This window comes from Panthera tigris, chromosome E2, assembly GCF_018350195.1.
Source record: "Panthera tigris isolate Pti1 chromosome E2, P.tigris_Pti1_mat1.1, whole genome shotgun sequence".
NCBI lineage: Eukaryota > Metazoa > Chordata > Mammalia > Carnivora > Felidae > Panthera > Panthera tigris.
In genome coordinates, this window is record NC_056674.1 from 4732948 (window position 1) to 4748038 (window position 15091).

At 39.0% G+C, this 15091-nt stretch overlaps 1 protein-coding gene across 1 annotated transcript; it reads left to right on the forward strand.

Annotated features, from left to right (window-relative positions):
- Positions 1-437: 437 nt before the first annotated feature.
- LOC102970143 (phospholipid scramblase 1-like) lies at positions 438-1399 on the forward strand. Its single transcript, XM_042967979.1, has 2 exons — positions 438-569; positions 608-1399. The coding sequence occupies exons 1-2, from the start codon at positions 438-440 to the stop codon at positions 1397-1399; spliced, it is 924 nt and encodes a 307-aa protein (XP_042823913.1).
- The last annotated feature ends 13692 nt before the right edge of the window (positions 1400-15091 follow it).

Genomic DNA, 15091 nt, shown 5'->3' on the forward strand with positions numbered 1-15091 from the left:
TCTGTCCCTCTCATGGCAGGACATCAGCTATCCAACACATCATGCTCTTACATTCTCTAAGGATTCTTTCTTCTGTTCCAGTGATGGTCCATCATCTCCACAGTGAGTGCCAGGAGACCGCCCCCTTGGAGTTTGATGGTCTCCAAAGTCTTAGAGCTTCTCCATTGCATTGAGGGGCCTGGGGAATTCTCCATATTTCTGAGATATTCTATCCTAAGCCATTGCCAATTTCTGTTTTGCCTCCTGTGAGACGGGTGTCAGGGTAGTGGTGGACATACTGTGTTTGGTGCCCAAATCGCAGGAACATTGGGGACAGGGATCATGTGATTTCTGGTTTATGCTTTCCAATGCTACTGAGGCTTTAATTCTTTTCTTAAATTTTTATGTTAGGGTTCTCGGCAGTGTAGAGCACCTGTAGCCCCAGAACTCTATAAATCATGGAAAAGCAAAACAGACAACTGAATGCTCCTCACCCAGGAATGAATTTACCATCTGAGTATCCTACTCAATATCCTTCAGCAACACTCCAAGGACCTCCAGGACATACTGGCTACCCTGGCCCCAGGTTGGCTACCCTGGCCCCCAGGCTGGCTATCCTGGCCCCCAGGCTGGCTACTCAATTCCACCAGCTGGTTATTCAGGTGCTGGCCCAGTAGGGTTTCCTGTCCAACACCAGCCTGTGTATAATCAGCCAGGTGGACCTGAAGGGGTACCCTGGATGCCAGCACCACCACCTCCATCAGGCTGTCCACCCAGATTGGAATATTTAAGTCAGATAGATCAGATACTGGTTTGTCAGCAAATTGAGCTTCTGGAAGTCATAACAGGTTTTGAAACTAATAACAAATATGAAATTAAGAACAGCTTTGGACAGATTTACTTTGCAGTAGAGGATACAGACTGCTGTACCCGGAATTGCTGTGGGGCTTCTCGGCCTTTTACCATGAGGATTATCGATAATATGGGCCAAGAAGTTATAACTCTGGAGAGACCACTAAGGTGTGACAGCTGTTGTTGCCCCTGCTGCCTTCAGGAGATTGAAGTCCACGCTCCTCCTCGTGTACCTGTAGGTTATGTTACTCAGACCTGGCATCCATGCCTGCCAAGGTTTACAATTCAAAATGAGAGGAGAGAGGATGTACTAAAAATTATTGGTCCATGTGTTGTGTGCAGCTGTTGTGCAGATGTTGATTTTGAGATTAAATCTTTTGATGAAGAAACTATAGTTGGCAAGATTTCCAAGCAGTGGACTGGTTTTGTGAGAGAGGCATTTACGGATGCTGACAACTTTGGTATCCAGTTCCCTTTAGACCTTGATGTGAAAATGAAAGCTGTAATGCTTGGTGCATGTTTCCGCATTGATTTCTTGTTTTTTGGAAGGAGTGGAAACACAGAATAAAAAGGAGTGTGGTAGGGGATCAATGAAAGCCTCAGAAAGTGTGAAGTCTGTATACTTACTGGGACTTTGCCAAGGAAAAACTAATTGGTTTTCTTTTCTTTATTGAAATGACTTCTAGCATTTGTGAATTCTACTGTGATGCCTGGTATATGTGATGATTTTTCAAATTATAGAGTTTATTTTCTATATCACTTACCTATAAATGTTTTTATGCATTTTGTTTTGTTTTATACATTTTCTTTTTCATTGTGTATTTTAGAGAAAGGATATGTTATTTTTTTTATATTTAATCATGAAACTTCCTGTGGCAAATTGTTCCGAACTACAATCTGTTTTATTTTCAAATTTTACACCAAATTAAGTCCTTATTAATTTTAAAATATAAATGTGCATTTTATTAAATATGGTTCCAATTTATTTCACACGTAACAATAGTTATTTTCCAAATAATGTATGTTCAAAAAAGTTAAAAATGAATATAATTTGTTTCCTTTACAATTATGTTAAACTAATACTTAATATTCATATTACCAAAGAAAAATAAAACATATATTTGTCTTTTGTTCAGCAAGTCACAGTATATTAAGCTTCTTTTGTAAGCTAATCTGCTACTATAAAAAAATTTTCATTATTGATAAGAAAATAAATTACAGATTTTTTAAATGATTTTCTGAAAAAGACATGCCCTAAAGAAGGATGCATTTAAAAATTCATTTAGAACTGGAGGATTGTTATAATTTTTGAAGTAATTATTTACACGTGGAATGTTTAGCTCCAGTATTCATTCTGTCTTTCACAGAGCATGATAGTTAGGAGAGCACTCAGGTGTTCAATAGAACATATATATTCCATCTGAGTAGAAACTGCAGTAACTGTCTGTTATTTACATGAACAAACAACTGAATTAAAAATTATGGATATAAAAAATTTTTATGTTAATTTATTTTTGAGCAAGAGAGAGAGGGAGACAGAGCCATTGTGGGGGAGGGACAGAGAGAGAGGGGCACAGAATCAGAAGCAGGCTCCAGGCTCTGAGCTGTCACCACAGAGCCTGACGTGGGGTTCAAACTCACAGATCATGAGATCATGACCTGAGCTGAAGTCGGATGCTCAACAAACTGAGCCAGCCAGGCACCCCACTGAGGCTTTCATCTTCATCGTACAACACTGAGATTGAGTACTTTCATCAGATAAAAAAGCACTTTCTAAAATGAGAAAATCTCATCCTCTGTTTCACTTCAGAAGTTCATTTTTCTTATGAACGATAAGAAATTTCCACTCTATGTGTTCCATTCCTCAATGGTGAACTAGTCTATGTGTATTCTCGCATTCCTACCAACATTAATGCCACAGGGGAACTAGAACATTGAGAACTTAGAACTCACAATCTGTAATGAAGTCTCAATGGTTACATTATTTCTTAGTAACTTCATCATTTCCAACTTTTTTTCTTGTATAATAGCAAATTCCTGTGTCTTTGTCATAAACGTTTTTACTTTCTGAGGGTTCTTCATGAGATTCATTTCTGATTCATTAGATCGAAATTCTGACATGGCATGCACCTCATGAGGTATGAGGTAGATCATTTGGGTTGACCTGTTGGTCGTGCAGAGTTTTCCTGATATAATTTAGTTACGTGTTCCCTCTTCTTCCTCCAGGAGTCTCTCTAAGATGATCATTTGAATTGTTTGCCATGCTTTATTGGCTTGATATTTGAATAAAATGGATATTTTCATGTTGGCATGTAGACACTGATTACATATTTGTTCTGGACGTTTATTTCACAGCTGTCATATGTGTCCTTTGAAGAATGTTAGGCACTTGATCCCAATGTGACCCATTACAGGTTCCTTATTTCCTGTGTGCTCTATGCTGGATCCCTCCACTAGAAGGTGGATATATTTTCTCTGTTATCATTAAGTATCTTTATGGGAAGATATGCATAATCATCTCATTTATTCTGGAAGCTTCCTCCTTCATTTCTCTTTGTTTCTTGTCTGCTTTGGAATGAAGGATTTCTCCTATGTGTGCTGTAGGAATTGCTGTTTGAAGTAGAGATTGTGAATCAGGGCTCAGTCCTGTAAATTTCCATTGTATTCTGCCGGTGTGACCCATATATACTCTTCCTTATCTCTTTTCTGTTGCTCCAGAAAAAGAAAATATGCATCATATATGTTCAAATGCCTTCAAATTGTAAAATGTAATCCAGCACAAAAGAGAATTGAGACCTAGACTTTCAATGCTATAAAAGACTCAAAAACAATACCTATTTCTATTTGTGAGTGTGTATATTTGTGGTGTTAGCAAGTCACCAAACCCTTCTCCACCAATAGATATATAAGCTTTATGTCATTGAAAACATTTCTTAGTTTTAAGGAGAGTAAACATTTTATTCTATCACTTTTATTCTTTTGTATTCAATTTGTAATATTCGTAATTTATGTGGTATCCTCACTTTTCGTTTTATGTTACTCAGTTTTGTGGTTTTATCATATTTGCATTACCATTGTCATATTGAAACTTTCTGTGAACCTTCTTATAGGATGATCTCTGTATAATGGTTGGTGTGTTTCTCTTAGGTGAATTAAGTCAGATCATCTGGATAAAGACACATACTATACTATTACTGCAATTGTGCCACATATTCTTTTGAAAGATGAAAAACAATACTAGTGTTCTTATAAGTTACTGGGATTGGTGGGTGAATTTATGCAAAACTGTTAGAATGGTCTGTACTGTGTAGTAAGTGTTCAAGGAGAATGGTTGTTTCTGTTCATGATATGAGGAGTAGTAATTTGCTCATTATTCTTCAAGTTCAAAGTCCTCCGTGATTTCTTCTTCTTCTTTTTTTTTTTTTTCTTGGAATATAGAAGCGTGGCTCTTGAAGTGAAGATGTTGGCATGAGTTTCAGGCTTGTGAGAAATGTAGAAACTCAGGCCCCACCTAAAAATCCAAATCAAAATGTGAGTTTTAAGAAGATGCTCTGTTTGTTTTCATACACATTGACATTGAAGTGCACGTGTAGGTCACCATCACTTTTTCATTATTGCATGCCTCTGTTTTCTTCTGTAGTATATTATTTTGATAAATGATTTTCTAGTATGCTGCAAATCAGGAAGTTTGGTGCCACCAGAGTACTCTTTATGTTTCAAGATTATTGTGGTTATATATTATCCTGTAATATCCATGTGAATGTTCCATTTGGTTGTGATCTTTCTGCCAAAAATGTCATTGGGAATTTGATGGAGGGGGCAAGAAACCAGTAGATCATTTAGAGTATACTGACAGTTGGATAATTTGATGTATTCCAATGTAAGAACATGGATGTGTTTTCACTTACTTCTTTCGATTCTTCACAATATTTTATAGTTTTCTTTTCACTAGTTTTGACCTCTAACATTATTTTAAGTCTTAAGCAGTTTATTCTTTGTGACGATAATGTAACTGTAATTATATCTTTGGGGGAATTGTTCTTTGTTGTGTATAAAGAATGAATTTTTGTGTGTTGGTTTTGTAATCTCCAATTTTGTAAAATTTGTTTGAGTTTTAATAAGTTTTTCAAAATGAGGATTCTTCAGGGGCACCTGGCTGATTCGTTGGTGGAGTGTCTGACTGCTGATTTTGGCTCAGGTCATGATCCCAAGGTCATGGAATCAAGCCCTGCCTCAGACTCCACACCGCATGGAGCTTGCTTGAGAGTCTCTGCCTCCTTGTGCCCCTCTCCCTAGTTGCACAAACTCTCTTTCTCCAATAAAATAATTTAAAATAAAAAAAAAATAGGGATTCTTCAGAGAAAAAGAAAATAGTATCGTGACAGACTAGGAGTATCCTACCCTCATCACATCCCACCCACACACATGTAGATAACCACCAAGCTATCCTAAGTATCCCAAAAAGTAACCTTAAGACTGACAGAGGAACTACTCAGCTAATGAGAGAGAAGAGGCACATCGAAGATTGTAGGAAGTATAGAGATTTGGCTGGGGAAGCAACAGATTATAGTGCTGCTGAAAGCAGGGAGCAGTGGTTGTGGAGAAGGGTAGGAGAGTGGAGCCCAAAGGAGAATGCACAAGGAGAATATTTCCCTAGTGTCATTGTCTTGGAAAATGAGAAGGCCTGCATTTTTTGTGTTCTTGCAAGCAGTGTGGCTTCAAGCCTCGAGTTTTCAAGATCAGCAAGCTTGGCTGGGAAAGATTCTAGAGGGCTCTGCACTGCTCCTGAACAGAAGGTAGGCCCACAACCTGAGGGTAGACAGCATGGAAACAGCAATGTGAAGAGCACTTGGGGCACACATGAGTGAGATTATTTGATATCCTAGTGGCCCTTCAATGAGGTGCATGATGGCAACAAATGAGCTGGCTCGTTCCATTTCCTTCCCATCCTCCTCAGCAGGAACACAGAGCACCCTGAGAGAAAGGGCACAGCGGGGACACTGGCTGTCTGCCTTACTTACAACAAGCCCCAAGCCCCTATCCTCTGGTGGGACTGCCCATCTCAGTCAAGCCTGACTCAATCCCAGCAAGGCTGCCCCTCCCCAAGAGATTTGCTTAAGCTGTTTCCCACACCTCACATGACCACACAGTTCTGTAGGGCCTCAGTTCTGGTGGAGGTGATGTCAGGTCTCATCTCACAAGCAGCCCACAGCATAACTAGTTAAAACTCAATCCATTGAGGACAGGGTCCAAACCCTGGAAGGAGAGCCTCAGCAGACCACTGGCCACAACGAAAGAGCAGGAGACATAACTGAATGTTTTAACATACAGAGGGTGCCAGAGACTTAGACAAAATGCCAAGATGGAAGATTTTATCCATAATGAAAGAACAAGTTATGGCCACAGCCAGAGTTCTAAGTGAAACCTTTGTCAGTAACATTCTCAATAGTAAACTGAAGGAACTACATTATGGATACTCACTGGGCTTGTGAAAAGACAACAACAGTGAGACTCTTAACACAGAGACAAGAGGCTTAACAAAGGATGAGAGATGCAGAATGCAATAAATGAGATGAGAAACACATTGATTCAATGAACAGCAGGTTGGGGGAATTAGAGCAGCAAATTAGTGACCTTGAAAACAAAATAATGGAAAATAGTGAAGCTTAAGGTGGAGAGAGTGAGACAGACAGACAGACAGAGAGAGGAGACTTAGGCAACATGTAATAGACTTAGGAAATCAGGGGCTCCATCAAAAGTGATAACATTTATATTACAGGGGTCACAGAAGACGATGAGAAAGGGGGTTAGAGAAGTTATTTCAGGGAACAGTAGCAGAAGGCATCCCTAATCAGTTGAAGGAAACAGACCTACAGACTCAGGAGGCACAGAACTCCATTAAAATCACCAAAAGGAGGCCAGCACCAAGACATCTTGGAATCAAGTTTGCAAACGATGATGAGAATGACAAAATCTTAAAAGCAGCAATGTGGAAGAAGTATTTCACCTACCATGAACAAACCATAAGACCAGCTCAAGATTTCTCAACGGAAACTTGGCAAGCCTGATGGGAGGAAAGGTAGATTCAAAATGCTGAATGGGGAAAATATGCAGCTAGGAATACTGTATCCAGGAAGACTATCATCCAGACTAAAGGGGAGAGAAAGCGATTTCCAGTCAAACAGAAACTAAAGGAGTTTGTGACCACTGGAACAGCACTCCAAGGCATGTTCAAGGATAGTCTTTGAATGCAGAGGAGTCCAAAGGGGCTCAGACTCACAAAGTGTCAGATCAGGAGCCACTTGAAAACCAAGAGTCAGACAATTAACTGACTGAGCCAACCAAGCGCCCCCAATTTGGTCTCCTTTTATGTATTTTTTCTTGCCTAATTGTTGTGAAGAGTCCCAGTACTGTGTGGAATGAGAGTGGGATAGTCGCTTCATTACCTTGTTTCTGATCCTATAGGAGGAGCTTTTGGTCTTCTCATTGATTATGTTAGATTTCAGCTTTTCACACATACATGATCTTTATTAGGTTGACTAAGTTTCCTTTGATTTCTCCTTTATTGAGTATCTTTAATCGTAAAATGGTGTCCAATATGCTCACTTCCTGTCCTGTATCAATTGAGATTATCCTCTCTTTGTGATCTTTAGTCTGTAACGTGCAGTCCCAACTCAGTCCCAACTCGATAGTTTGCCATATGGTGAAACACCCTTGAATTTCAAGAAGAATTCCCAGTTGATTATGTTGTAAAATGGTAAAATGTGCTTTTGATTCAGTTTGGTTTTTGTTTTTTTGAGAAGGAGAAGGAGGAAGAGGAGAATGGGAGGGGTAGAGAGTGAGGAGGAAAGAGGATCCCAAGCAGGTTTCACAGTCTGCAATGAGCTGGACATGGGGTCTGATCTCCCGACTGAGATCATGATGTGAGCTGAAGTCAAGAGTTGGGTGCTTAACTGACTTAGGTACCCAGGCTCCCCTATTTGCTTAGTTTTATGGTGGACTTTGCATGAATATTCCCCACAGGTAGTAATTCATATTCTTGTATACTTGTCGCACCTTCCTTTGGCTTTGATAACCTGTTAATGCTCATATGATCAAGTGGTTTCATAATCTCCCTTCTCTTCCCTCCCTGGAAATGTTTGGGGAGATTTCTAGTACTTTGTCGTGTGTGTCTATGAATGATCCTGTGAATTCATGTGGTACAGGACTTCCTTGTTGGGAGTTTATTTGTTACAGTTTTAATATACTTAGTGGTTGTAAATCAGTTGACTTTATTCTTTTTCTTTTTCTTTTTCTTTGAATGTGAGAGATTCAGTGAGTGGGAGTAGAGGGAGAGAGAGAGAGAGAGAATCTTAAGCAGACTTCATGCTTAGGGCAGAGCCTGATATGGGGTCCATCACATGACCCTAAGATCATGACCTGAGTCAAAATCAAGAGTTGGACACTCAACCGACTAAGCCACCCAGGCTCCCCTTTCATTATGTTCTTTTCTCCATGATGATGTCAGGTAGGTTATACCTTTTTTGAAATACGTAGTTTTTTTTTTTTTTTTTGGATACATATTTGTTAGCATGTTATTATCCTTTTTCCCAATTATAATTACTTTTATTTCTATGATATCACTTGCACTGTGTCTTGTTTTATTTCTTCACTTCAGATTTTAGGTGAACTTCAATTTTTCATCCTTACTTGATGGCGTTATAGATCTGTGAAATTTTTGGGTTATTTCTGAAAACAAACTCGTCCTGTTGTTTTATTCCTACTTTTGCTATATCGTATTTGCATAATTTCTGTTTGACTTTTCAGTTAAATGTCCTTCTAAATTTTGGCTCATAAAGTACTTTCCTGATTCTTGTGGCACAGGAATGTGATTTGTGCTACACTGTTAAACAACTACAGAATGATCTATTAGGCTATATCTTCAGCACGTTGTGTTTAAGTTTCTGTGTCAAGGAAGAATGAATTCCCGATGAATCCTTCTCAACATCTTCCTGACATTCTCTGACTGATTTGAAGGTTGTATATTAGAAGTTGTCAGTACATTCATGTGAGAGTAGTAATTGGAATGATGTTCCTTTTTTTGTTATTTGCTATCTTTCAGCTATATCTTCACATGGCACCCAGAGCTTCCTGCCAAAGCCATGCATAGAAGCCTCTTCCCAAAATGTGTCACTGGGTACATGGAAACATCATGCCCTTGAGAATTTACACTTAATGATAAACTGGGACAGTGGAAGAAAGAATGAAGCACATCAGAAGTTTCATGAAGGACGTGGTCCAATTGAGACGACCGCCCATAACAAGAACTTCACAGCTGCAGGTGGCCAAGGACATAAAACTTCTCGGAAAACTGCCCTTTTTACATCCACTATTTGTGCAAAGCACTGTTCACCTGTAAGCAGAAGTTCCATTCAAATATGCAAACATACATATTTGTACAACGAAAATTTGGAACATTTGGAAAGTTACCTCGTCCACGCTGAAAACAATGCTTTGAACCGTTGTGAAAGTGGGATTGGATTGGCCTTTCAGTCAAATATTTCTAAAACTCAGAGATTCAAAAATGAAGATAAAAGGCCTAGGACGTCTCAATTTGGGAGGTGCTTCACAGAGGAGGTGACCCTGCAACATTACCAGAGCATTTTCAATGGAGATACACTGGCTCAATACAGTGAATCTGAGACACAGTCTAACCAGGGCTCCCATGTTAGCAAACGTCTGAGGACTCCTCTGCAAGAAAACCATTTTGAATCTAATAAAGATGAGGAAATCTTTTATCCAAACTCCAAATGTACCAAGAGTAAGAGTATGCAGAGGGGAGAAAATACTTCTAAGTATGATGAATGTGGGAAAGCTCTGAAGCAGTCCTCCAGTATTGCTGATCATCAGAGGATTCATGGGGGTGGAAACCCATACACATATAATGAATCTGGGAACATGTTTAATCAATCATTAAGCCTAAATACCTATAAGACAAGTGGTACTGGAGAGAAAAGGTACATTTGCAAGGAATGTGGCAAAACCTTTGACAGGCACTCGACACTACCTCAACATCAGCAAATGCATACTGCAAAAAAATTGACAAATGTGAAGAAGGTGGTCAAACCATTAAGCATGGGTCATCACTCCATGCACACGGGCAAATCCATACTGCACAGAAACCTTACAAATGTCAAGAATGCAGCAAGGCCTTTAGCCAGCAAACATCCCTTAGTCAACATCACAGAATCCACACTGGAGAGAAACCTCACAAATGTCAAGAATGTGGCAAGGCCATTAGCTAGCAATTATCCCTTAGTCAACATCACAGAATCCACACTGGAGAGAAATCTCACAAATGTCAAGACTGTGGCAAGGACTTTAGTGAATACTCAACCCTGACTCGGCATCACAGAATCCACACTGGTGAGAAACCTTACCAATGTCAAGAATGTGACAAAGCCTTTATCCAGCACTCACACCTTAGTAAACATCACAGAACTCATACTGGAGAGAAATCTTACACATGTCAAATGTGGCTAGGCCTTTAAGGTGTACTCACAGCTTACTCGACATGAGAGAATTCATGCCAGAGAGAAACCATACAAATGTCAAGAATGTGGCAAGGCCTTTAGTGAGTACTCAATCCTTACTCGACATCACAGAATTCATACCAGACAGAAACCTTACCAATGTAACAAATGCAGCAAACTCTTAATTTCTGTTCTAGCGTTATTCAGCATCACAGAATCCATATTGGAGAGAAACCTTACCAATGTCAAGAATGTGGCAAGGCCTTTAGGTTGCAGTCAAACCTTACTGATCATCACAGAATTCATACTGGACAGAAACCTTAACAATGTAAGACATGTGGCAAGGCCTTTACCAAACACTCAAAACTTACTCGACATGACAAAATTCACAGTTGAGAACCTTACCAATGTAACGAGTGTGCAAAAGGCTTTAATCACCATTCATCCTTTATTCAATATCACACAAACCATTTTGGAGCAAACGTTTAAGACAGAGTTTAAGACGTTGAGAGAACTTTTTTTTATTAAAAATTTTTTTTCTTAGACAGAATGAGTAGGAGGGTGGAGAGAAAGAGACACACAATATCAAAAGTAGGTTCCAGGGTCTGAGCTGTCGGACTAGATACCTCCGAGCCTGAGGCAGAGTTCGAACCCACAAGTCGTGATATCATGACCTGAGGTAAAGTTGGATGCCTCAGTGACTGAGCCACCTAGGCTCCCAAAGACTCTAAGAGAACTTTTAAGGACTGTTCAATGCTACTCCACATCACAGACTCCACATGGAAGATTAACGATACACAAGTAAACAATGTGGCAAGACTTTGCTCAATGCTGATCCCTGATTTCTTGTCAAAGAATGTGTTATAGAAATGATTTTCCACATAGAAAGAATCTAGGAAGCCCTTTAATGGTGCTCAATCTTCATTCCACACCACCAAATTCATACTTGAGAGAACCCTCATAATTGTAGAGAATGTGGTGAAACGTTTCACATGGCTCAAGCCTTAGTCACTATCACATGGTTCATACATAGGAGGAACATTGCAAATGTGATGAATGTGGCAAACCCCTAGGTGGAAGTCCTACCTTATTCAAAATCATAGTTCTCATATAAGAGGAAATCTCTAAAATGTAAAGAGAATGACAAAGCTTTCATCTGGAATTCAATCCTTATTCAATATCTCCAAATGCATGTGAGTTCAAACCATACAAACCTAATGAATGAAGAAAGCCCTTCTTCATAAATATACCATTTGGAAAACAGCAGAGAGTACCAAAAATAACGTAATTTGAATTGAAGAAGATATAAAGAAATGGAAAAAATTTCCGTGCTCATGGATTGGAAGAATAAATATTGTCAAAATGTCAATACTACCCAAAGCTATCTACACATTCAATGCAATCCCAATCAAAATTGCACCAGCATTCTTCTCGAAACTAGAACAAGCAATCCTAAAATTCATATGGAACCACAAAAGGCCCCGAATAGCCAAAGTAATTTTGAAGAAGAAGACCAAAGCAGGAGGCATCACAATCCCAGACTTTAGCCTCTACTACAAAGCTGTCATCATCAAGGCAGCATGGTATTGGCACAAAAACAGACACATAGACCAATGGAATAGAATAGAAACCCCAGAACTAGACCCACAAACGTATGGCCAACTCATCTTTGACAAAGCAGGAAAGAACATCCAATGGAAAAAAGACAGTCTCTTTAACAAATGGTGCTGGGAGAACTGGACAACAACATGCAGAAAATTGAAACTAGACCACTTTCCCACACCATTCACAAAAATAAACTCAAAATGGATAAAGGACCTGAATGTGAAACAGGAAACCATCAACGCCCTAGAGGAGAAAGCAGGAAAAGACCTCTCTGACCTCAGTCGTAACAATTTCTTACTTGACATATCCCCAAAGACAAGGGAATTAAAAGCAAAAATGAACTACTGGAACCTTACGAAGATAAAAAGCTTCCGCACAGCAAAGGAAACAACCAACAAAACTAAAGGGCAACCAACGGAATGGGAAAAGATATTTGCAAATGGCATATCGGACAAAGGGCTAGTATCCAAAATCTATAAAGAGCTCACCAAACTCCACACCCGAAAAACAAAGAACCCAGTGAAGAAATGGGCAGAAAACATGAATAGACACTTCTCTAAAGAAGACATCCAGATGGCCAACAGGCACATGAAAAGATGCTCAACGTCGCTCCTCATCAGGGAAATACAAATCAAAACCACACTCAGATATCACCTCACGCCAGTCAGAGTGGCCAAAATGAACAAATCAGGAGACTATAGATGCTGGAGAGGATGTGGAGAAATGGAAACCCTCTTGCACTGTTGGTGGGAATGCAAATTGGTGCAGCCACTCTGGAAAACAGTGTGGAGGTTCCTCAAAAAATTAAAAATAGACCTACCCTATGACCCAGCAATAGCACTGTTAGGAATTTACCCAAGGGATACAGGAGTACTGATGCATAGGGGCACTTGTGCCCCAATGTTTATAGCAGCACTCTCAACAATAGCCAAATTATGGAAAGAGCCTAAATGTCCATCAACTGATGAATGGATAAAGAAATTATGGTTTATATACACAATGGAGTACTACGTGGCAATGAGAAAGAATGAAATATGGCCCTTTGTAGCAACGTGGATGGAACTGGAGAGGGTGATGCTAAGTGAAATAAGCCATACAGAGAAAGACAGATACCATATGGTTTCACTCTTATGTGGATCCTGAGAAACTTAACAGAAACCCATGGGGGAGGGGAAGGAAAAAAAAAAAAAAGAGGTTAGAGTGGGAGAGAGCCAAAGCATAAGAGACTCTTAAAAACTGAGAACAAACTGAGGGTTGATGGGGGGTGGGAGGGAGGAGAGGGTGGGTGATGGGTAGTGAGGAGGGCACCTTTTGGGATGAGCACTGGGTGTTGTATGGAAACCAACTTGACAATAAATTTCATATATTGAAAAAAAATAAATAAAATAAAATTTTTTCTATTCAGTTAAAAAAAAAAGAACTTAAGTTGAAAGAAGTATTTAAAAACATATGTAACTGAACATAAAATGTCAACACGTGTCACAGGATTCACAGCAGAAAGCAGTAAGTCAATGTATTCAGACATTACATCAAAACACTTATTAGAAGGAATAATACAAAGTTAAACATTTAGATAATGTATACGTTATTATGCTTTAAATGATAAAAGGGATGGAGTTTTGCATAGGTATAATCTCAATGTTTTTACATTAACCTTATTTAAGATTTGTGACTAGTAAACCTTAATATACTCCTTATTCTCAAATCACTTCAGAAAATTCATTTATTCCTACTGGGTGTGTGAAAGTATGTGCCTGAGTGTTGCTACATCGATGATATGAGTTCCCTTCTTCTTTAGGTCGGACTTATACGTATGTAATTCTCCAAGGAATGTGAAGAAGAGTTGAATACAATCTAAATGGAGATACTTTCTGTGCTTCTAACCTTGCTATAATTATCATGAAAGAGGTGTTCAGGACACCATTGTCCATTTATTTCAACTAAACGTGTCTATTACAAATAAAATGTTGTAGTAAATGGTCTTTAAGGAAAAGAGGGTCAGTCCACTCAAAAACGTAATGCGGCTTATCATAGCAATAGTTACAAGTACAGAATATCAACTGATGTGATTGAAAGGAAAAAAAACATTCACAGATATCAGAAAGAGAATAGCAAAACCTTCCTAAAATGGCTAGGATTCTACATTCACATTTTTGAAGAATCACCTCAGGCCTGAAGGAATTTCAGTAGGCAAATCTAAGGTGTATATAACTTAAAATAGACTGTCATGTCTTCTGAATCCTCATGGTAACCACCAAGCCAAAGTGGCAATCGATACCCAAAAGGTAAAGAGAGAAGAATCAAGGTTTACTATTCTTGAAAATCATCAGATCACAAAGGTAAAGAGAAAATGGATAAGAAAGGGAGCAAGAATTCTAAAGTAGCCAGAAAACCAAGAAAAGAATGACAACAGTAGCTCCATGCCTGTATCAATGCTTCCTTTAAATATAATGGGGCTAAATTCCCCAATCAAAAGATAGAGATTGGCTGAATGGAAAGAAATCCAAGACCCAATACTATGCTGCCTTCACAAGACTCACAACACACTCAGCCTGAAAGTGTAGATATTCAAAACGATATTGCATGCAATCAGAAACCAAAAGAAATGGGGTAGCTATGCTTCAGACAAAATAGAATTGAGTGCAAGGACTATAATAAGACACGGCAAAGGTCAGTATTAAACAGGTCAGTTTGTGCAGGGTTTCTAGTTAATGTGCTGTTTGGCAGAATTACAATAAAGTTTGTCCCCATTTTGTTTTTGGAGGACAGTAATAGTGTGGTTCTTTAACTCACGTACTGACCACATTGAAAAGAAACACCTTTTTCCATAAGTGTTGGTGGTTTTTGTGCAGGTGCCTGAGTTGTAGTTTGTGTAATGTTTCTGAACATCTGTATCTTATGACTCCTCGAAATGGCAACTTGATATTCAAAAACCGATTGCTCTGTTTAGAGGGTTGGGAAAAAAAAAAAAAAAAAAAGAACGCTAAATGACAATGTTGGAAAGACTAATGCTTCCAGATTTTGAAGTGTGGGGGAAAATACTGTTGCAATGAAAATCTTGGTAATTTACTGCAAAAGCAGCCAAGAGTTCATCAAAACCAACCTGTACAGGCTAATACATCTTTCCCAGATTATTCACTTTT

Excerpts from the sequence above, each read along its gene's own strand:
- LOC102970143 (XM_042967979.1), top strand. The coding sequence starts at position 438 with ATGGAAAAGCAAAACAGACAACTGAATGCTCCTCACCCAGGAATGAAT. Across the intron at positions 570-607 it reads GCTACCCTGGCCCCAGGTTG|GCTGGCTACTCAATTCCACC; the intron begins GCTACCCTGGCC and ends CCTGGCCCCCAG.